General features: G+C 44.4%; 4 protein-coding genes across 6 annotated transcripts in view; 1 reads left to right on the top strand and 3 right to left on the bottom strand.

The window, feature by feature from the left end:
- mew (multiple edematous wings) overlaps positions 1-9226 on the bottom strand; it is a 73731-nt gene extending 64505 nt beyond the window's left edge. Inside the window, exon 1 of the mRNA XM_002058006.4 lies at positions 8385-9226. Coding sequence (XP_002058042.3) covers positions 8385-8617 — 233 coding nt within the window. The 5' untranslated portion in view covers positions 8618-9226. The remainder of the gene's footprint in view (positions 1-8384) is intronic.
- Positions 9227-9398: 172 nt separating this feature from the next.
- On the top strand, positions 9399-14026 carry comt (comatose). The gene is made up of 6 exons (XM_002058007.4): positions 9399-9756; positions 9819-9907; positions 9990-10208; positions 10830-12458; positions 12523-12681; positions 13140-14026. The coding sequence occupies exons 1-6, from the start codon at positions 9748-9750 to the stop codon at positions 13270-13272; spliced, it is 2238 nt and encodes a 745-aa protein (XP_002058043.1). The 5' UTR covers positions 9399-9747; the 3' UTR covers positions 13273-14026.
- Positions 14027-14919: 893 nt separating this feature from the next.
- Positions 14920-19926, bottom strand: Alms1a (Alstrom syndrome 1a). Of its 3 annotated transcripts, none has more exons than XM_032440522.2 (5): positions 18473-19926; positions 17442-18394; positions 15832-16627; positions 15315-15463; positions 14920-15243 (listed from the first exon to the last, which is right to left on the bottom strand). In XM_032440522.2, exons 1-5 carry the CDS (start codon positions 19917-19919, stop codon positions 15181-15183), a joined length of 3408 nt encoding a protein of 1135 aa, XP_032296413.1. In that variant the 5' UTR covers positions 19920-19926; the 3' UTR covers positions 14920-15180. The 3 variants fall into 3 exon arrangements, with proteins under 3 accessions (XP_032296413.1, XP_032296414.1, XP_002058044.3); XM_032440523.2 differs by having other exon boundaries at positions 15832-16624; XM_002058008.4 differs by having other exon boundaries at positions 18482-19926.
- Positions 19927-20261: 335 nt separating this feature from the next.
- Usp30 (ubiquitin specific protease 30) lies at positions 20262-23883 on the bottom strand. The gene is made up of 4 exons (XM_032440524.2): positions 23443-23883; positions 22021-23375; positions 21525-21727; positions 20262-21452 (listed from the first exon to the last, which is right to left on the bottom strand). Exons 1-4 carry the CDS (start codon positions 23522-23524, stop codon positions 21335-21337), a joined length of 1758 nt encoding a protein of 585 aa, XP_032296415.1. The 5' UTR covers positions 23525-23883; the 3' UTR covers positions 20262-21334.
- Between the last annotated feature and the right edge of the window lie 69 nt (positions 23884-23952).

The following is a 23952-nucleotide window of genomic DNA, read 5'->3' as shown; positions in this document are numbered from 1 at the left end:
TCTGGTTTCACTGTAACATTGCGTATAATAGATATCTGCCAAGTGTTTGTCTAGGCATTTCCTTGTCTAGTATATGTACGTTATTTCTTTCTTTTCCGCTGTAATGCGTGTGTCGTATATCTCATTTGTTTATGTCTCTCGGCGTCTTTTCGGGTGGAGCTGGGCACGCCAAAAAACAACTAGAGACCAGAAAAAAACAACTATTTTGCATGTGGAATACAGACGAATATCCAATAAAATACGAATAGAGGCCTACTATTCTATCATGTACGACGGCTCGCCCCAGTTGGGAACAGCAACAACAACAATAACCATTAAGCGCAACCCCGCCCCGGCCACAGTTCCAACTATTGCCCCGGCTGCGACTGTTTGGCGTCTGTTGACCTCATTTTCGGCGAAACATTTTGGCGCACTTTCAGAGCAAAGAACCCATAAGAACTATCATATTCAGCCAAAAAACAAATATATATATATATATATGTATACAAATATATAAAATAAATTTAACATGTGTCCGACAGGGCATACATTTAGCTAAAAGCCAGAAGAAGAACAAGAAAAAACGCGCCAGCCCGACTAACTGATACCCTGTTAGCAGCTTTCAATTGACATTTGGCCCTCTGCTCAATTGACATTTAAGTATGTTGATAATTTTGGTTAATTATAATATGATAAAAATAAAATTATAAAATATATTTACAATTACAATAACTACTTATATTCGATACTTATCGATGTAAATGAAGTGGCAATAGTTATCGAAAATAAAATATATAATATAAGATTTATATAAACGAAAGCACTCATTCATATCTCGCAGTCAAACAAAGATCGTGGAATCATAATCGATATTTATCGCAGATGGCAAAAGAACGAGAGCTGATAATCGATTTATCGACTTTGAGAAAAAGTCTTCATGTGGTTTATCTAGCCCTAAGAACCCACAAGAAATGCTCAATAAATCCATGCTATTAATCGAAACTTATCGATTTGTTATAAATGAATGCAGTTATCGAAAAGTTTAACTAACGCGAGTCAGTCGATCGCGAATTCTTCTAAGACTTCTTCTGCCTGTTACATACATATCCACAACAGAATTCTAACTGCTTTTAGTTCACACATTTTATGGAGACAGGGTATTAAAAGCGCCGCACGCACACGCACACGTAGATAAGCTATTACGAGTCTCATAAAACTATGCCTATATCATGCTTATTGTGGGGAACCAGAGGAACTATGGGCCAGATAAGAAAACCTGCCTGCATGGCACTCGTCAGTGTACAAAGTTTTATAGTACATGAATGTGAATCACATTTTTTAACATATTCACGTTGATTTGTTTACAAATATTTGCCTTAGGTTAAGGTGCGGAAAATAATAATTAAAGCCCGTTCGGCCCAATCAGATTCCATATGGAGCGTCGAGAGCTGCACGTGGAATCGCGTGTGTGTTATTCAATCATATTTAAAAATTTGGTATATCGAAAACAACAACTAGACCAAACATCCTGACTAGCTGATACCCTAGAAGTTGCAATTGATGTCATGGGAAATGCACTCTTGAGGAACTTGCGGGCCTAAACTGCGATCGACATCCAATTTTCAGGGCATTCAAGCGAAAGGAGTTCACTATTTTGAGCAAAATATTCAAATTGAAATATTTCTTATCTGTATATTTTTTACGAGAGCCTACATGCATTTCCCAAAATCGATCTTTATCGATTTTACCAAGTCGTTGCCAGCCTTTGCCAGCCATAAGCCACAGGGCATTAATAGGTGCAAAAAAAAAAAAAAAAAAGAATGTCCGGAGCACCTGAACGTGATTTGCATTTGTTTATTTGCATTGCGAGCAACACAACTCATTTACAAAGCAAATGGGCGACAAAGAAAATGAAAACAAACTAATTTGAACTGAAATGCAATGGAAAGCAACAAGAACAATGTGAAAAACATCAAAGGTTTCTGCAGTAAGCACTCTAGAAAATTACAAGATATGCCAAGTAGAGGTTTCCGCAACTACAAAATAGTCAATAATAATACTAAGCGCAAATTCACTTGGTGCAGACGTCGCAATTCACGGTTTTTCCACGAGTGATTCACAAAGCTTTTACGAAATACGAAGCGCATGAACGAAAGCTGAAGCCGTATAAAGCACGCTTTGCATAGTAAAATTTCGCATGACTTAATAAAAGCTCAGCGTACTCAAAACATAATCAAAGCACAAGCTTACAACCCAAGCTGGTTGATGACAGTCGATCACTTAAGGATTTTATCCTAATTTTGCCACTTAAAAGTCAAATAAAGCTTTCACTGCTTACGTGAATAATTGAAAACTTTTTGTAAAAGCTCGATGCAGGCTTACAGCTAAAAATTGAAGCAGGGATTAACAAACCAATTCTTCTAGTGAAATTATTCAAATTTAATCAACAGCTCCTTTTATTATTAATTTAAAAGTTTTGAATTGAAAGCTCATTTCAGTTGAAATCTTACAAAAGCATTCTATCTATTCTTCCGACTCACGAAACTCTGCTCACAGCCTGCTGCTCTCACGATATTGCAAAGCATACTTTTCCCTACACTCAAAAGCTCTCCTCATCGAATCAGGAAAGCTCAAAAGCATTTCACACGTTTCGCACGCGTGACTGTCGCAAATGAAAGAATGAAATGCCGACTGCGTTCGTTCTTTGGACGACCGCACAGAGCGCGTGAAGCGCACGTTCAAGTGGACAGCGGAGACGGGGGGACGGACGGACTGACAGTCGAGTCGGTTGGACGGACGGACGGACGGGGTAAACATGACGTACATGACGTCCGTTTGTCAGCAAATCAAAAAGCCAACTGCACATTGCATGACACGCTGCGAACTAAGGAACTGGCACTGGAACTGGAACTGGAACTGAAATCAAATTTGTAACTGGGACGGGTTCGGGGTCGGGTAGAAGCACTGAAGTTCTTCGGAAATTCGAGAACGTGTGAATGGCTTTTTGATTGCCGTCGGTCGCTTAAAAAAAGCCGCCAGCCAATTTGTGAGGTTTCGTTTTTGGGTGGTTTTTCCCTTCTTATTACGCTACACTCAATGCCCTAACAGAGGGTATTCAGATTGCGGAATGAAATGTGTAAGCGCTTACTGGGAGAACCGTAAGCTAAATATATATTCTCGATCAGATCGAAAACTTAGCGCAGGCTCTACTTTTTGTTGCTGAAAGTAAAGTTAACTAAAGAATTTGTCGACTCTGGCTAGTGCCCAGTATAGATTGGGCTCTTGTATAAAAAACCTCTTTGTCTTTCGAAATTAAATTTGATGAAACTTGGCATTTCAACAAGCTCCTGACATTTAAGCTCAATATTATCTAATTGAACTTAGAACTATATCATATAAGTCTATGGGTGAATGGAATATAAACATGGACATGGATATAGATATAGATATGGATATGGATATGGACAAAATACGTTTTTTGTATGAAGAACTTTTTTTTTCGCTGTGTGCAGATGAGTTGACTTTTACAAGCACACCCATTAAAATAACATATAGTATTAGTAATTTGATCTGAAATAAGGGCTTGTTTTTACAGGGTATATGCAAGAGTATTTAATCTTCGGCCTGTCGTACTTAGCTGTTCTCGCGTGTTTTTTTTTATGCGCTTAGCCTTGATCATGGCCAAAAGCCGTCACATCGCGGCTTTATGGCTGTTAACATTATTATTATTGTTGTTGTTGTTGTTGTTGTTGTTGTTGTTGTTGTTGTTGTTGTTGTTGTTGTTGCAGCTGCTGTGTGAGCTGCATGACAAATGCAATCAGAGGCCGAACGTCGACTGGACCCGGAGCCTAATCATAAATGCACGACCAGCAGCCAGATGAAACACATGTCGAGTTCGTGTTAAAGAAGGACCAATAAATTGGTCACATATTTACTTATAGACACTTAACAATCCCAGCTAAACAAAAGTGTGTCATGTGAAAGGTATTTGGCATTTTGGCATTCCCAACTGTCTTTCGAAGGAGCTTTGGGTTCACTTTTCTCTAAGTTGCTTGTAATTCTTTGCAATCCGCACAAAAGTCTGGCAACACTGCGCAGAGCTTTCGCTGCAGGTGTCAAGCTTTTAAGCTTAAATGATCTTGAATATTTTATCAATAATATTGCATCTTAATTCCGGACATGTGAAAGCGTTTTGGTTTGCAAAGTCTGTAAGCTGCACTCGATTGAGTTTTAATTTTAATTGTAAGCTCAGCTAACTTCGCTTTTAAGCTTCTGATTACTTTCGCATTTGCCACAACTTATTGAGTATATACAACTTGATTGCCAATACTCAATAATGCCTATGCTTAAATTCATTCGTAAAGCGTAATATAATATGTTAAAAACTAGAATTTTACGAGCTGCTCTTAAAAGCTTTCATCTTCGTGCATGTGCTTCGGTATCAATCGCTTGAGCAGTTTTAAAGTTCTTGTTTCTACTTAAAAAACAGGATTCAAAGCTTTAAAATGTTACCTGCAGCTTTAAAGTTCCTATATTTGTACATGTGCTTTGTTTGAAGTCGCCCAAAAAGCTTTAAAGCTCTTGATTTTTCCTAAAACTCATGATTAAAAGCTTTCAAATGCTAGCTGCGCTTTTAAGCTCCTCTAAACAGAGCCTTTTCGCCAACGTGCACTTCAATGGCATATTTCTAAAATAAGCATTAAAAAAAAACGAAATCAAAGCTCTTATAAAATATTTCCGAGTCTCACTGAATTGTCAGACATTCATGTTCAACGGAAATGGAATCAAGTCTGGCCGGCTTTAGCTAGCTCTAAGCCAAAGTCTATACGGGACACTGTGCAGAAGCAACCTAATTGCTTTGACCCACTGCCACCCAAAAGTGGACAAGTGACTTCCACGAAACGAACTTCCTCAGACTGAATGGCGACGACAACAACAACAACAGAAATACGTGGATACATTGCTCTTGTAATACATATTTTTATGGCACCATAAGCCATAAGACGTCTTGGATTGCCTTCAGCCAAGCCCCTGCAATACTTTTGCATTGATTTTCTATTTGTATACCCTAACTTTAAGGAGTATATTGGCTTGCTGTTAACACTGCTTAGCTTGGGAAGAAGGAAACCGACAAATCAATTATGGAAAAACACAAAAATAAAGCGCTGCCAGTAAAACGTTTACGAAATAAGCCAGTAAAACGTTTACGAATGCAAAATTAAGGTTTTTGTAAGATATGAAAGAAAAAGAAAGATATGTTAAGAGTTTTGCATGAATAAGTTTTATGCAAAGCGTTGCCCATGAAACGTTTACGAATATAGCTTGAAAAAAGGAATTTAAGAAAGTCACAAACTCAAACTATTTTCTGTTTGAATCTACTTTACGATTACATTTTACCTTGTCTATATAATACTTAAGGAACACAGCGAAGCCAGTGCAACCTTTACGAAAGAGACATAAAGAGGAATTAAAGGGAAAATTTTAATTTTCACATCTTTCTCTTATACCCGCTTGTGCTTGGTGAGCGTATCCCAGCTTCGTTTTGATTGCATTTGATGGATACATGTTTTTGATGTTTGTCATTTTATTGGCATTGCGGTTGGCTCCGATTTGTCTGCCAACTATGGCATGGGCATTGCGAACTGGGCGTACGCCAGACAGACAATTGCTGCGGATACGAACACGGTCACAGTTATTCGCATTGTTGTTGTTGCTGTTGTTGCGGTTGTTGTTGCCATTTTAAGTGCACAGACAGGCTAGCTTCAGGCCAAATTACAAGCACGATTAACATCAGCCTTAACATGATGATTTAACTAATCGGTTAGCTATAATTATGGGCTCATACACACATGCAGATTATGGCACATAGGCTTACTATGCAAATTATTATTTTCTATAGAAATAATAATATATATGCATATATCTACAACTGCAGTCGCATGAGATTTCGGAGTCTTCCTGTGACCCTCGACACATATTTTCTTATCAACTGGCAAAAAATAAACACACACAGCGAGGAGATAAGTTTGTAAATAAAATGAAAAAAAAAAAACGATCGTTGTAAAACGAATGCGGAAAATAATTTAAAAAAAATAAAATCGAGTGGGCTCGACTTGCAGATACCCTGCAGCATTTCAACAGTTACAGAGGCTGTGCTCCTTCTTCTTGATTGAAACCTCAGAAAATGGGAAGAAAACTCCTGGAGAAGATGATCGACTATTTATCGATATATTCTAAAATAAATATCTATCGTTTATCGATACAATTAGATATTGTTCTACAATGCAGAGGAATATAGAAATTTCAGATGTGTTAAATACAAGCTCTTCAGATTTCTAGAGTTTATCGGTGCGAAGAGACTTTCATCTGGCTGTCACACGCGGAATACCAAGTATGCTGCTCTCCATTCGTACTGCGTACAGGGTATTATAAAATAAACAAGGAAATCGAATGGGAAACAGCGATAAACAGTGAAATATATTGTTGAAATATCTGGAAATGCAAATATCATGAAAACACACAGAGTGTCCTATCTGAGAGCTGGGACTGGGTCGAGGACGGACGGGTACCGGATCGGGGACGGGGTCTGGTCGCAGCTGTAGCCTAAATACACATGAGATATAGCCGAATATTTTAAATGTTATTACGAACAAACGACCGAGCTGCAGCCAAAAGGGTTGTTCCGAAAGATAATGCCGATAAATGTTCTTTTTGCGAACTGCAGATAAATAAACCCTTTTTTGTTGTCGTAATGTGCCAGCTTGGAATCGCTGTGAATAAGTCACCTTTAACATATCCGGAAATGATGATACATAAGATTACCTTTAATAAACATGATGTTCTTTTTTCTCCGATTTCCGAAATACATAGATAATCTTCCATTTCCATGGAGAAACCTCACTAGATACGAATAGAAAAAGTTTCGCTTGATTTAAGAATCAATTTAAGTTAAATTAAATTAAATTTCCTCAGTAGATTATTTGAAGATCATTCAGAAGATTTCCAGAAACTCTTTGGGACATATAATATAAAGCAAATCAAGATTTATTAAGGTCGTTTATGAAAAACCTAATATGTACATAGAAAACCGTATATTGTCTATATATATTTTATCCGACTTGCAAATATTTCAATTTATAAGAAAAAAAAAACAAGATCTAAGCAAATATGCAATTAGACGCTCGATCTTAAGAGTTGCTCTGTTCTGGAGAATCTTTTAATCTGCAGATGGAATGGAATGAAATTTGCATGAAATTAGTTAAGAACTGGCCGACACTTGAGAAACAAAAGATAGATAGATAGATCATTTCGATCATTTTTCATAACTTTCTCTAAATTATATTTTTCGTTTGTTCTATTTTGCAGATGTATTCAATTAGTTATACGATCTTAACTAAATGGCCATCGAAAAATTCTCTTTTTTTTTTATCTTTTTCTCATTTCTTGTTTCTCGTTCGTTTGTTAATGGAAAGCACATGCCAGATCGAAGCCCACATTCGATAGATCTCTCTATCTATCTCTCTCTCTCAATATCTCTCTCTCTCTCTCTCTCTCGCTAGGTTTGTGTGTGTAGCATCATCTTTATAAATAATCAATATTCATTTTTATTATTATTATATTATATGGTAATCGAAGTGTCTAACGACAACAACTATCAAATAAATCTCAAACAAGTTTCGCACATCAACAACAACAAAAATAACAACAATTGCATTGCACAAAAGGCAAACACGTTTGTTTATTTATTTTTATATATTTTTTCGTTTTTTTTTTTTTCGCTGTTGTGATTGGCATCAAAAGGAATTTGTTGTATTTTTGCAAAGTGTTGCATTAATAATAATCAATGTCAATCAATAAAGTGTGTGAGAGAGAGAGAGAGTATCTTGTAAAACAAAAAAGTATTCCATGCAAGAAACTACTTTCCGAACAATTGTTCCTATGGAAGGTACATTATGATATAGGGTTCCCCTGTCGCAAATCATCAGAGCTTGAATATGGCAAAAAGTATCCAAAAGTGGAAGACTTCTCCGTCAAGAAAGCATTTTTTTGTTTTTAATTTTCTGAAGAACGAAGGAGTTATCTAAAAAATGAAACATTCTAAATCTTAGCTTAAGCGTTTATGGGAGAGATCGAGAGTGAGGTTAGAGAGGGAAGTGCAGGGTATCCGCTAGTCGGGCACTTCTGACTAGATCAATCTTCTGACTAAATCAATCAACCACTTACATACGATCTCTCCCAATTAGATGTCTTCGCCTAGTGCTATATTTGTTTCCATTTGCCCCTTAAGAACTATTTACCCTTCCGGCCCCGACAATATTGCCCGAGCGAATAATTAGTAAAAACAATACGAAAAATAAAACCGGTTGAAATAAAGTTGTTTGGCTTACTTTAACCTGAACGCTTACCATTTTGTGTTATTGGGCCAATTATATTCGCCGATAGTGTGCGTAGCCAGCGAGTAGCCGAAATTCGAGTTGGGATGACCGTACTTGATCAGCGGCTGCCTCTGCTCCAGATTGAAGCACGAGACGGCGGTCGCGGCGAAAATGATGCAGAGCAGGACGTTGAGCGCGATAAGAATTCGACTCTCGCCGTGGTTTGAACGCGGCGAAGTGCCCCGAAGTGGCGGAGCTGTCATTTTTGTTGCTGTTATTCTTGATGCGCGACTACAACAACAATTACAACAATACAACTGTTAACGACATGCAACGGACACTTGCAAATCGCTCTTAACCTTCAGCTTAAGCCAGTCTATTAGCGGACAGCAACGTTGGCTGCGACCGCGACTGCGACTGCGACTGCGACTGCGGCGCTATGCTCAACAGGTAGCCTACAAAGTTGCTGTTATTGTTGTTGCTGCTACTGCTTTCCAAACGTCGTTGTTGTTGTTGTTGTTGCTGCTGCTGCTGATGTTTCTATGATGCTGCACTTGTTGTTACAATTTTTTGTTTTGTTTTGTTCAGCTGCTTCGCTTGACCTTTTTGCCAGTCGCCGCGCAAACGTTGCAGTGTAAATGACAAAATGTGTGTTATAATAGAAAAAAAAAATAGAAGATTTAACTCATTTTGTTGTTTTCTAACACATGGCACTGATAATGCTTATCAAATCACTGGACAAACAACAAAAAAATAAACACGAATTTTGCAAACCAAAAAGAAACCGCTTCTCGATAAAAACCGCAACAATTGCACGCGCGCTTTCCCGCAAATCAATCGCAACGTATGACGTCTGTGCAGAGAATAACGTCGCCTGCTCGCAGTGCTAAGCGACTAATAACAGCTGTTAACGCTAAAGAGCTTAACAGCTGCTGCTCAAATATGCGTCGCCGGCCTGCCAACTTGCTGCAGTTCCTTTACAGCGCTGGCAGCGCTGTGCGCGCGCGCATTTTTTAAGCTGCGCAGCGAGAAATTTCGATGCTCTGCATAAATCAATGAAAGTCAAGCTGTGAATTGTGGTGCTACAGCTGCAAAAGAAATGCAAGTTAAACAAAATTCGTAAAGTGTTAAGTGTTAACAATTAGAACAAATTGTGAAATTGCCGTAAGTGTCAAATAGGCGCAACAGAGCCAAAGCCAAAAAAAAAAAAAAAAAACGCAGCAAAAAGCAGAAATTGCGAATCGCCGCGAATCGATAATAGCTGGGCTTGAGGCTGAGGCTGAGGCTGAAGCTGTAAACAGAAACAACCCCCACTCCCACAAGCTCACACACACACACAGAGACAGGCTACATAATCAGGCAAGAAGAAGCAGCAGCAGTAGCAGCAGCAGCCATGTCTTATGTGAGCTCCCACGCATATTAATAAAGTAATGCATAAATACTAAAATTTAACGGTAATTGCAGCGCCTGAAGGCCACCAAATGCCCCACGGACGAGCTGTCCTTGACGAATCGCGCCATTGTGAACGTCGGCGATTTTCCCGACGATGTGAAGTATGCCACATGGATGCACTGCAGCAACAATTTCAGCTCATGCTCCTCATCATTATTGTTATTATTTTTGAATCCCTTTCAGGTATGCAGACATTTCGCCTGCAGCTGGACAACACTTTATCTTCGCACTGGAGAAGACCATGGAGGTGCCCAGAGGCTATGTGGGCTTCTCTCTGGTGCAGCGCAAATGGGCGATGCTCTCCATTAACCAGGAGCTGGAGGTGCGACCCTATCGATTCGATGCCAACTCCGATGTTATAACAAATGTCTCCTTTGAAACCGATTTTCTGCAAAAGAAGACGTAAGTATTAGCGAAAAAAATATATATATAGAAAAGTGAGGTTAGTTTACCCACAAACGGGTTAGGCTGGGCTCCCGAGCTGAAAATTCGTCTTGGTTATTAAAGCTTTGACATTGGGTAAGGTTCCAATAGATAAAGTGGGCTTAGCTTGGATCACAGTGATTGAACCCTAACCTCGAAACTCATTTTTCCTAAAGGAGCACATAGATTCAGTTTGTGTTTGTGTACGTGTGTGTGTGTGTGTGTGTGTAGTTTTGACTGTAAAAAGTGAGGTTAGGTTAGGTAACATCAATTTAGATATTTAAAAGCCTAGAGCTGTTAGGTTAAGTAAGGTTATGTTAGGTTAGATTATGTTAGGTTATGTTATGTTAGGTTAGGTTAGGTTAAGTTTGGTTAAATACAGTTAGCTTCTATTTCCAGCTAGAGACAAACAAGTTTGTCAAAATCTCTTGAGAAATTAATAAACAGCAGTTACCCAAAATTTCTTGAACAGGGTTTGGGAAAAGGGTTATCAAGAGGAGATCCGGTGATCTTGTCAGCTATGCGGGAACTCCAAAGACAGCCAACGCCCTACTGCCACTCATATTAATAAAAAGAAAAACCTCTTCACCCCCCCTGTAGCGTCTCGCAGGAGCCGTATGACTCGGATCAGATGGCCAAGGAGTTCATTATGCAATTCGCTGGCATGGCTTTGACTGTCGGCCAGTCGCTGGTCTTCAATTTCAAGGACAAGAAACTTCTCGGCTTGGCCGTTAAAATGCTGGAGGCCATCGATCCAAAGACCCTGGCCGAGGGCAAGGAGCCGACCACGCGCAATGTGCGCTTCGGCCGCATTCTGGGCAACACGACGGTGCAGTTCGAGAAGGCCGAGAACAGCTCACTGAATCTGCAGGGCAAGTCGAAGGGCAAGGTGGTGCGCCAGTCGATCATCAATCCGGATTGGGACTTTGGCAAAATGGGCATCGGCGGCTTGGACAATGAGTTCAATGCGATCTTTCGCCGTGCGTTCGCCTCGCGCGTCTTTCCGCCCGAGCTGGTCGAGCAGCTTGGCTGCAAGCATGTGAAGGGCATCCTGCTCTATGGACCGCCCGGCACGGGCAAGACTCTGATGGCCCGCCAGATCGGCACCATGCTAAACGCACGCGAGCCGAAGATCGTCAATGGGCCGCAGATACTCGACAAGTACGTGGGCGAGTCGGAGGCAAATGTGCGACGGCTGTTCGCCGAGGCCGAGGAGGAGGAGAAGCGTCTGGGCCCCAACAGCGGGCTGCACATCATCATCTTCGATGAGATCGACGCCATATGCAAGCAGCGCGGCTCCGTTGCGGGCAACAGCGGTGTCCATGACACCGTCGTCAATCAGCTGCTGACCAAGATCGACGGTGTGGATCAGCTGAACAATATTCTGGTAATTGGCATGACCAATCGCCGGGATATGATCGATGAGGCGCTGCTGCGTCCTGGCCGTCTGGAGGTGCAAATGGAGATCAGTTTGCCCAACGAACAGGGACGCGTCCAGATCCTCAATATACACACGAAGCGTATGCGTGACTTCAAGAAGATCAGCGACGATGTCGACTGCAAGGAGCTGGCGTCGATAACCAAGAACTTTAGCGGCGCCGAACTGGAGGGTCTGGTCCGTGCCGCCCAATCGAGCGCCATGAATCGCCTGATCAAGGCCGACGCAAAGGTCACCGTCGATCCGGAGGCCATGGAGAAATTGAAGGTGAATCGCGATGATTTCCTCCATTCGCTGGAGCACGACATCAAGCCGGCCTTCGGCACCGCCCAGGAGATACTCGACAATATGCTGGCACGCGGCGTCGTCAACTGGGGCCAGCCGGTGGCCAGTCTCCTCGAGGATGGCATGCTCTATGTGCAGCAGGCGAAGGCCACCGAGTCCAGCGGCCTTGTCTCGGTCCTGATTGCGGGCGCACCCAACTCGGGCAAGACCGCGCTGGCCGCCAAGTTGGCCAAAATGTCGGACTTTCCGTTCGTGAAGGTCTGCTCGCCGGAGGACATGGTCGGCTACACCGAGTCCGCCAAGTGTCTGCACATACGCAAGATCTTCGATGACGCCTATCGCTCGACCCTCAGCTGCATTGTCGTCGACAATGTGGAGCGTTTGCTCGACTATGGACCCATCGGTCCGAGATACTCCAATCTTACGCTGCAGGCATTGCTGGTGCTGCTCAAGAAGCAGCCGCCCAAGGGACGCAAGCTTCTCATACTCTGCACCTCGAGCCGACGGTAAGCGAACGTTTCTATTTATTCCCTCATGCTTGACCAGCTAATTGTTGTGGACTCTTTTTAGGGAAGTGCTCGAGGAAATGGAAATGCTGTCGGCCTTCACTTCCGTGCTGCATGTGCCCAATCTGTCCAGTCCGGAGCATGTTATCGCCGTGCTCGAGGACACGGATATCTTCACCAAGAGCGAGCTTCAGACCGTGGCCAAGAAGATGGCCGGCAAACGGTAAGCCAAGATACCCAATTTCCCAGCTACGAGAATATATATGGAAATCCACTGTCAAGCGTGAGAAATAAGTGAAACACGGCTGAATGGAATTCTAGCCGATCCGTTTGAATCTGAAGCTAAGAATCCATTAAACTTTAAGTTTAAAAAAAGGTTATTCGGTTTCTCAGACAATCGATCTACTTTAAGTTCTAAGATTTTCTTAGTCTAATCAGAAGAAAAGCGTGTTACGATCAATCCACTATTCCGGGTGGAAAATGAAGGATCTTAGTAACGAAATTTTAGTTAAATTAGTTTCCAACTCAATTTGCAAACACTCGAAATTAAAATAGCCTTTTCACTTGTTTCACTTTCACGAGAAAATGCGAAACATAAGTGGAAGATCGAGTTCGAATTAAGAAAAGACTTGAGCCAGATGTGAAATGATCTAAAAATTTTGTTTTTGTAAACATCCACAGCGTCTTCATTGGCATCAAGAAACTGTTGGGACTGATCGATATGGCCAGGCAGACGGAGCCCTCGCAGCGCACCATCAAGTTTCTATCCAAAATGGAGGAGGAGGGCGGCCTGGACATGGTGGCGCGCAAATAAGATGTTAAGTGAAAGAGAAACTCAAGTAAATCTCAATTATTAGCGTTTAAGTAAAGAGTATGTCCGATATACGAGCGCGCTGTTAACATATATATATATATTCTATATATATTATATATTCGAAAATAATCCCCCCATTAACCGACTTTGAAAACGCGTTAACTGCTTTGCATTGTGTGTGTTGGTCCAGTCCAGTTTCCCGTTCTTCCCACGTTTCAAATTCCAAAACGTTCCTAACCTAAAATCGAACCCAAAACCAAGTGCAAACTTTTCCCCAAAATATTTCCTGTGCTATAACTGAAAGCACGTTCGATCTGTAACAAACAGAAATGTGAGACCTGTGACCTGATTTGGCATTGCGGCTGGTATTACGAAAACTAACATAATCCTATATATAGATATATACATATATATTATTAAAATCGATACTAATCTCAACGATAAACGATTACGATATACGCGTATAAATATTATACATTATATTTGTTAGTATAATTTTTTTTCAACATTTTTTTTTCTCGTCATATTGTTATTAACTTAAAAAAAAAAAAAAAACGAAAAACTTTTGTCTTGTTAGTCTTAAGAATTTGTCGCGGAATAGAACACCAAAAATTGTTAGGAGAATTTAATCGGAAGAAACGTTGTTTAGCTTGCAAAGAGTTTATAACATAATTACATAAAAACAAATACTCAAAATATATTGTTAATCACCAATGTTATGAAGCCTAATAAAGAAAATCCATCTTGAAACAAATACGCTGTTACATTTATTCAGGCTCTAATCAAAATTAAAGGCCTGAAATGGCTATCTCTGGTCAGGTAAGTCCGAACCTAGTGAAAACCGGATGGGATTTGACAAAGTTATGGGCTAGGAATATTTCGATCTATATAGGATATTTAAGGGCAACATTTGTACATGAGCTTCGACCAAGAATAATATTGCCAGATTAGAGATGTTCTAACTTTTGTTTATAATAATTCATTATGCTTATAATACATACCAGTTATTTCAAGGGCCTCCGCTAAAGCCTATGGGCCACTGCCTCCTGCCAGTTGAATCCAGCTCCTCATTTGCTTAAGCTGTCGTCTCCTCCATAGTTGAATCTGGCTCTTCATTTTCTTAAACTGGAGTCTCCTTCAGTATTGTAGACGGCGCCTCCGCCACTTGAAGTCAAGCCCATCGGCTTTTCTTACGACTTACTTGAATTCATGAGAATCGCGTAGTAGGGCGTCAGTTAAGAATATATGCACATACACACATAGATTCACACATACGTACATACATACGCACACATATATAAAAACAGTTTTTTATATAGAAATGTGTGCGAAATATGTTTGAATGCATTCAACTTGAAGTTTGGCTTTTATAAAAGTATTTGTAGTATCTGTAGAGGAATATGTCTTAAATATAAATAAGTCGAATTAAAAAAAAGGCAATTATTAAATTGCCTTTTCTTTAGCTTGGTTTAAACCTTAAAATAGTGCCTGAGGTATTTGCATACATATTCATATTCGTTTGTTGTCAAAATTCAAATAACATATTTAAATCTACTTCTTATAGTTTTATAAACAAAGCATTTTAAATTGTTTTTCAGTTGAACTTTAAAGAATCAAGATAATTATCATTGATTTTTTAACGATCTCTTAAATGACAAATGCAATCATTTATTGGTCAAACAGTGTAAAATGCTAATAAATAGATAAGTTGACAAAACAGCAAAAAAAAATATAGATGTATATATATAGGGCTAGAAAATAGATTTGAGTTGGAGCCTACATTGGCATGCGTAAAACCAGTTAATAACTGTCCAAACATTCGATCCATGCTTGTGATACATATATATATATATATATATAGAACATGTTGAAGTGGCACTTGTTGAGCTGCCGCGACGCCTCGCTCCACTAGATGACGGTGCGACTGTGGTTGAGCGAGAGCTTGCCACGGCGCACGCGACGCTGCAGACGCTAGAAAAGTGAAAAGTTCGTTTAGTTAAGAGATTTAACAATCTGTATGGGACACTGCTGGGTGGACATACCCGATTGAAAACGTCGCGCATGATGCGATTGCTGCGACGACGACGCTCCTCGCGCTCGCGACTTTGTGCGGCCAGCACCTCGGGCAGAAACTCGCAGCGTTTGCTGGTCAGGGCCTTCATCTCGCGCGTAGAGAAGATGCGAACGCGTGCTGTCAATAGATGGGATGGGATATAAGATCTCTGATATATATAAGATTAGATTTGCGTAAGGATATGTCAAGGTCTAAGCCGGCCAATTGGACATACGCTCTGCCTGCAACAGAAACACGAACAGATGCAAAGCTTCAAAGTAGTTAAAGCAGACACAAGACAGATGATCCTGGCTATATAGACTCTGCTTGATAAATGCTGATCGGGAATATATATATAACTTATGGACGCGGACATGTCTACAGCCAAGCGAATCATTTCGTGACAAAAAAAAAAGCAAATCTCGCAGCTTTGCCTTTTGGTCGCTCGCAGGAATTGTCGTCCTATAAACTGGACGCAGTGCAGCAGCCTTTGCTCAGGGACTTACAGGTAACGGGGGGCGGCAGCTGTTCCAGCCGTCTGTCCAGTGTCTCCAGGCTGCTGTTCTCGATCAACTGATCGAGTTCGCGTCGTCGCGCATTGCGCAGCAGCTGCATTTGATTGAGGATCGCCTTGCGCTGCTTGGACTGGGCACAGAACAGCGGACGTGCGCGCTGCAGATGATCCTGCAGCGACAGCGACTCCGGCAGAATTTCGCTCTCATCGCCATTGGCACTGAACTGTATGACATACGCAATGCCGCGCGGTCGCACCTGCAGCATTTGCTGGCGCTGTTTCTGCTCCTGCTGCCGATGTGCCCCGGAGGAGCTGGTGCTGCGCTGCGTGTGAAGACGGCGACGATGGCACAGTTGCAGCTGCTGGTGGCATGCCACATCGTCGTATTGATGCGTTGTTGTTGTTGTCGTTGTCGTCGCCTCGCAGGCATTCACCATGCTCATGGGTATGGACATCTCCGAGCTGATGCACAACATGGACGATGTGGAGCTCGTCGCCCTGCAGCTGTTCTGTGAACCAGTTGTTGTTGTTGCCGCTGCTCCTCCTCCGGTTGCTCCTTCTCCCGCTGCTGCGGCAGTTGTTGTCATCGTTTTTGTTGCAACTGTTGCCGCCTCGACGGCATGTTGCACGTAGCAGGGCGCGCCGTGGGAGTTCACGACCTGGTAATAGACGGCACCTTCATCCACGCAGCCGTACACATTGCCCGTCGTCTGCGCGTACTGCATTTGCATATATTGTTGCTGTTGTTGTTGAGATTGCTGTTCCTGATGCTGCTGGCATGGGCGCTGCTAAAGCGAGACAGAGAGAGAGAGAGAGAGAGAGAGAGAGAGAGAGATATGATATATGATGATTCCATGAGCATACGATTTTTCTCAGGATATGGTAAAAGCAAAGAGAGAAAGAACTCTGTCGTACTTCCTCCTTTGATTAAACATAAGCTTAAATAATTCTTTCTTTCGAACTAATTCATTTACATTTTCTTTTAGTTTTCAAGTTTACCGTTTAGTTCTAGTTGCCAAATTTGGTGTACCTAGCTCTTATAGATCTCGAGTTATGCTTAAAAGACCATGCCTGAAAATCGATATTTATCGATACTATACAAATCGGGCGAGTTAACGAAAATAAATTTAAAATCGATATGCATCGGAAGTACGAGGAGAATATATATACTTTATATATTTCAGACGGACAAGGCTAGATTGACTCGGATATTCCCTTTGTTATGGATCGGAGAGCATTCCTATTCGATATTTATCGATACTGCTAAGAATCGAGTGAGATAACGAAAGGAAATTTAAGTTCGTAATGAATATAAACTTATTATAAGTTTCAAGACGCTCTCTTCACGCACGCAGACGGACCAGGATATATCGACTCGGGCAGCGACCTTTCGTTATGGATCGAAGAGAATTCCTATTCGATATTTATCGATCGAAATTATAAGTTTGCTGTACAAGTCTCTCCCACAGACGGACAGACGTCCCCCTATAAGGGCTTCCAGCTGCCAGTTGAATAGTTGTGTAAGTTAAGAGCAACTCTCGGAAAGGCAACCTGCTTCCAATTGAATAGAATTGTTGTGTTCATCACGAATTGAAAGCTTACCATATGGCACGTGGCAAGCAACGGATGCTGCAGCTGCTGCTGATGCTGCTGATGCTGGCGCTGGATGAGCTGCTGTTGCTGCTGCTGTTGATGTTGCTGCAGCAGGAGCAGCTGCTGCTGCTGCTCCAGGCGCTGCTGCTGCTGGTTCTGATAGTGGGCCATGAACTGGCGCTGTCGTTGCTGGACAAAGGAGCAGACGCTCTCGCTGCTGCCTGAGTGGCTCGGTGCCGGCGTCGCCATTTTGCTGCGCGGCAGCAGCCTGCTGGCAGGCGATGCAGCTGGCAGTGGAGGAGCAGGAGGAGGAGGAGGTGGTGGAGGAGGAGGTGCTGCTGTTGGCGCTGGCGGCGCCGGACGCCGCACAACTGCAGCCGAAGACAGTGCATTGCCCTCCGCTGGCGGCGGCACTGCATCCGCAACGGCGTCCATTAGCTGGATGGGTATACGCACACCCTTATCGGGTGGCGGAGCCAGCATGATGCCCTTGGCGGCGCTGCTCAAGAGATTCTGCAGCGTGCGTAGGCGGCTTATCTCCGTCTCGATCCAGTCCAGCTGTGTGCGCCGTTCCTTATCCAGCTGGCCGCGCTGCTGTCGCTGTTTCTCCTCGTAGTCAATCTCGCTCTGCGTCATCGGATTCAGCCACTCCTGCATGGCTGCCTGCTCGTCCGTTGTGGCTGGTTTAGTCTGTTGATTGGTTTTCTGTGTGACCAGCTCGTTGGAGGCGCCGCTGCTGGTCGAGGCATAGCTGCACGGCAGCGGCGATTGCGTGGGCGTGCCCACGCGCGTTCTAGGCGCGGGCACGGGCACGGGCACGGGAGGCGGCGCAGCAGGAGCAGCAGTCTGCGCCGCAGGGTGCACAGCAGCCGGCGTCAGCAGCTCCGGCGAGAGTATGAGGCATCTTTTGCTCGTATTGGTCGCCGTGTCCTTGCGCAAAGGCAGACTGTGTCTTGATAGCTCTGCAAGGAGAAAATATGCATATTAATGTCTGCGCTGGCTGGACACGTTACTCGGAGATGCCTCCTGTAGCTACAGACCGCACTCACCCTTGGGCTTGTCATTTGCAGCGGGCAGCGGCTGCTCCTTGGGCTGGCTAACGGCCTTGCTGCGCCTGGAGCTGCGGCTAGAGTCGGCGCGACTGTTGCAGCTGCTGCTGTTGGCGGCCAGATCTAGGCAGGCGAGTCGCTTGGCAATGTCGCGTATGAGCTGCTTTTTCTGTAGATGGCTGAGGCTGCGCTTGCTGACCAGGGAACAGAGCAAATCGATGCCCAGATCCAGATCGCATTTCACCGGCGGGCTGGACGAGACGCTCGACGAGGAGACGGCAGGGCTGGGCTGCGGTTGCGGCGGCAGCGGCGGCTGTTGATTCTCCTTGTTCTGGGCGCGCGTCATGTGGCGACGATTGCAGAGCACCTGCTCCAGTTGTGCGGTATACGCGCGCTCCTGACGCTGCTGCTCCACATGACGCAGCAGCTCCTCGGCGCTGAGCGCCTGCCGATTGCAGCTCCCGCTGCTGCTGTGGCTGTTGCTGTTGCTCTGCCCGGTGGATGGCCGCGAATTGTGATGATAATCGAAGCTGCTCACCGCGGACGTGGCGCAGGATTCGCGACGTGAACTCTGGCTGGGCACCGGCGTCGGCGTTGGCGTTGGCTGGCTGGATCTGCGGCTGGAGTTGACAAAGGTGCTGGAGGCAAGCGGCGGCGCCGGCGCCGGCTGCGGCAGCTGCTCCGCCGCCTGCAAACGATTCAGATCGGATTCGGAATGATTGGAGCGCTGGACAGTCGCACGTTGCGCGGCCGGCTGCATGGCCGCCTCCAGCACGGAGCGTTCCAGCGTGCTTATGTTACTGGCGGAGGCGGCGCGCTGACAGCGATAACCCACATCGGCGGCGGGATCCCATTCGAGGCGTTTGTGCGATTTGAGCGCCGATTCCGGTGTTTGGGTTTTGCGCGTCTGCATCTGCGGCGTCGGCGTTTGGGTGCCTTTGGTGGGCGTGCGCAGATCCTCAACAGACGCGCACGCATTGCGTCCCGTCTCCATGACAATGGGTATCTGCTTAACGTGCTCAGCCGCCGGCATTACGCGTTTCTTTTGCTTTCTAATGCAGGCCATGGCAGCTGCGCAGGCAGCTGTTGCAACCCCTATGCTGCCGCTGCCGCTGCCGGCGCAGGCGCCGCCGCCGCCGCCGCCGCTGCTGCTGTGCGCGCCGACGCTGATGCTGCTGCTGGCGGGTGATGTCGATGATAATGCCATGAAGCGTTGCAGCTCCAGTTCCCGCTCGTTGGCCATTTCAGCCAGATATTCTCTTATTTTGGGCGTAATGCGCGATGTGTGCTGTATTTTTCTATCATTATATTGCTTTCTATTTGTACTGTTATTGCTTGACATAGTTCTATACACACATTGCTTGTGCCGATGCCGATGCTTGCTTTTTGAATTTCGAATAACATCCACACACAAGTGCGAGCAGGCACGCAATGGCATATGGGGAGCGCCAGTGTGTACACACTAGCTAAAAGTGTGCAGTGTGCAACTATATACAACTATATACATTTGCACACATTTACTAACATTATGTTAAACTCAAAATGGCACTGATAAATTTAAATTGTATTCACGGTTAATTATATGGAAGGCGCGCTTAAATTGTGTTTTGTAAATTTTCGCATAAAGCATATGATTAGGTATACACACATGAAGAGCATTAAAAAGCCTTTTTGCAAAGACTTAGATACACAAAATAAGAAGAGCATTAAAAAGCCCTTTGCAATTGCTTAATCTGAAAACATTTTCCTTAATATTAGACATACATAAATGCCAGACATGTTCGACTCTCTAACAGTTTTTTATGGTGTGTACATATTTTAGTTTTTCTTCGCTTGATTGCCTCAAATTGCTGTTTGCTATAAAACTTGCCGTGCAACCATGTAAAGCTGCATTTAAAAAACGGACTACATTTTGAAAAAAATTTCAATACACTAACTTAATGTTATCATTTACAAAAAGCTTACAAAACATTGTTTTTTTAAAGGGAAATAATTGAATAACATTTGATTATATTTAAACATCTATCCGAACTTTATTTATATAGCGTTTAACGTAGATAATTATTGTTTTGGGCGATTGTTAGTTAATGATATATCATGTACATAGTTGTCATTGGGAGCAAGGGTATTCTGTTTGCAACACGATAAGCGATAAATGCAAATAGCGATCGATTATAACGCAACGATCGATCCACGAATTCGGACCCCTAAACAATTAGGAGCGGGAAGTACATCTATATAACAGATTGGAACAAATGTAAACAAAAAAAAAACCGTACACCTATTATCGATTCATGCTTACGGTAATACCCCTAGCACAATTATTTTTGTGTTTTTCTTTTTGAATCTATATCGCTAAATACAGACATCTAAAAAGCACATGATGTGAATTTCAAATTCAATTTAAAAATTTTTAAATGCATTGATGTAACAAAATTCTATATATATATATATGATGATTAGTTGTAGCTATTGTATGCATATAAGGCCTGCCCTAAAATTAACGCAGGTGTGTGTGTGTGTGTGTGTGTTTTTTTGGTGCTTGCTGAGACCGTTTTCTTTGCAGTTCCTTAAAAGGCTTTCCTTTTTGTTTTGTTTGTTTTTGTTGTTGTTTTTTTTTTTTTTTGTTGGAATAGGATTCTATGGCCACCGTTTTAATTATTATATCATATAATAATCTGAGTTTCCAACACAATGTTGAGAGCGAGAGCAAAAAAAAAAATGACTAGGCCGACGTAACAACTACACCACCAGCTGGTTCTACGGTGGGGGAGTGGGGAGCAGGGAGCAGGGAGCGGGAAGCGGGGAGCAGGGAGCAGGGAGCAGGGAGCGGGAAGCGGGGATTGTGTATGCTCAGCGCATTTGGAGCTGTCGCTGCTGGCCGCGATCATAGAAGAGTAGATAGGCGGGCACGCTGAGCACCTCATCAATGGACACCTCCCGCACAATCGTGTCCGACGTGTAAAACCATCTGCAAAATTGGGAATTTGGATTTGGCAAATATGATTAATCCTCTCTCCACTCCTCGACGGCCAGCACTTACCGATGCGCATTGCGCAGCGAACCACGTCGATAGGTAACAAAATGTCCACTGTTTGCCTCACCCGAATGCACCACAACCGCCAGCAGGCGGTAGAGGTTTTTGGGAAACATCGCACCGAATCCCTCGCCGCCGGCGCCGCCGCCGTTGTTCATCGGCAGGCTGGTGGAGTACAGCGACATGGTCGAGCCCCAAGGAGTGCCCGCCTGCGAAGAAATCACAAGTGGTTAACATGAAAGTGCTGGCGGGAAGTGCTCAGCGAGAATGTGGCCTAAACCCAGAGACAAGCTGTCAAAATGCAAACTTGAAAAAGTTCGGCTCTTATAGTCCGATCTTGGAATACAAAAATATTTAACTAATGCTCAGCTAGGATGTACTATGACCATTGATTCCGATCCATCTATATATCTACACATATACGAACTCGGAGCTGCCTCCCGCTGCCAGTTCTTGAAGCCATATTCTCCGGTTTCAGGGCACAAAATATTGGCACACTCACCTGACTGTTCAGATGGGGCTGGACAAAGCTGTATGGCGCCATGGAGAGGCTCTCCGGAAAGTGGACATAGTCCTGACGCTTGCACACCTGCCCGGTGGGCAGCCAAACGGTGCGCGCAATGTGTATGCAGAGACAGGCCGGCAGCTTGGCAAAGGTCACGGATTTGGTGTGCATGGTTGTCTCATTGCATGAATCGCACTTGACATCGCTCAGATCCTCGGAGGTGATATACTCGCTCAGCAAATGGCCCAGGCTCAGGCCGGAGCGCCGTTGTGCCGGCAAATTTAAGGTGACGCTATCGAATTTGTCGTAGCGCACGGCGGACTTGGAGCCGCAGCCATTGCAGACAATTTGTGCGCCCATGGCGCCTTGAAACGGATGCGCCACCTGGCTGGGCATCATGCTTGACCAGATGGAGACGCGTCCGGGTCCGCGATTGAGACGCTCCAGCGAGCGGCACGAGCTGGACACGCGTCGATTGAGGCGTTCGCTGTGATTCTCCTGCTGCTGCTGCAGCTGCAGCTGCTGGGTCTGGGCCTGGGTTTGGCGCGGACGCGACAAGCGCTCGCCGCCCAGTATGGGTGAAGCGGGCAGGGGCTGCGTTTGCGGCTCCATAAACTCCATGGCCGATTGATAGCTAAACGGCGAATGGGCCAGATAGGAGGCACCGCCAGCCGACGGCGTCAGAATTTCGGCTGTTTCGCGTTCGCACACCGAGGCCGGTGAGTCGGGCGTGTGCGCCTCGGAGCGCACCAGACGCTGCAGGCTGGTCGACTCATCGTACTCCATATTGAGAAAATCCGAGAGCATGGCACTCGATGGCCGATTCGGCTGATCTCCAATGCGCTGCTGGACACCGGCCATGTTGCACGTGCGATAAGCAGCAGCTGCCGCTGACGCAGCACCAAAACCATCTCCGGTATCATTGCCATTGCCACTGCCGTTGTTCGGATTGATGCCAGCGGCAACGGGCAACAGTGCGTCCGACAGGCAGCCCACTTGTTGCGGCCGTGTTGCCTCCTCCTCCAGCGACGAGAGCAGCACATGGAACAGCTCGTGGGCATCGTGCTCCTCCTGCGGTATGACCCAGCCCAATGTGTTCAAGGCGCGCAGCACAGCGCCCGGTGAATGGGGATCACCGCGCAGCGTCGCATGCGTGCCATTCACCACCTCCAAGGTGCTCAGCATCGAGCTAATCAGGCTCTTGCGATCCGGCGTCGCGCCATTGTACAGCTGCAGCCAGGCAATGAACTGCGGACAGGCAGCCAGCGCCTGCAGCAATGTGTTCAGGAAACAGGTGCGTCCAAAGTTGTGGAGTCCGGCGATTTGGCCGCGACGCTGACGCAAGCGGGAACCTGCGTGTGTGTGTGTGTGTGTGTGAGTGGCCAGTGTTGCACAACTGTGTGTTTTGGATGCACTTACCCGATGGTCCCCAGAAGACAAATGCACCAACAACCGCGGCGACCGTAACACCGGCGGCCATCAAAATCTTCTCACTTTCCATGTTTTGCAGGAGGTTTGTGCTCTGGGCTATGGGAACGGGAGGGGCGGGCGGGCGTTGCGCGCACACACACACACACAGCTACTGGTACTACAACATCGATTGGCATTAACAACAAACACACAACACTTGGCGAATTATAGTTATTTTTCGTGCTTTTTATTAGTGTGTGTGTCTGTGTGTGTGTGTGTTTGTGTGTGTGTGTGTGTGCTTGTGTATGTGATGATTGTGTGTCTCTTTGTAACCGCAGCTGTTCGTTTTTCTATAACAATATTAACATTAGCCTGAAAAAAAAAACCTAAAATTCTTCTATACTATTGTGTCTGTCTGGTGTCTGATGTTTAGTTAATGGTGCTGCCACACTGTCGAAGAATGCGCTTAGCTCCTGCCAGACTGTTTATGTCTTGCCTTTGGCGATATGGCAACGCCGC

Source organism: Drosophila virilis, chromosome X (genome assembly GCF_030788295.1).
Source record: "Drosophila virilis strain 15010-1051.87 chromosome X, Dvir_AGI_RSII-ME, whole genome shotgun sequence".
NCBI lineage: Eukaryota > Metazoa > Arthropoda > Insecta > Diptera > Drosophilidae > Drosophila > Drosophila virilis.
Note: the sequence above shows the minus strand (reverse complement) of the source record. Positions and strands in the feature narration are given on the sequence as shown.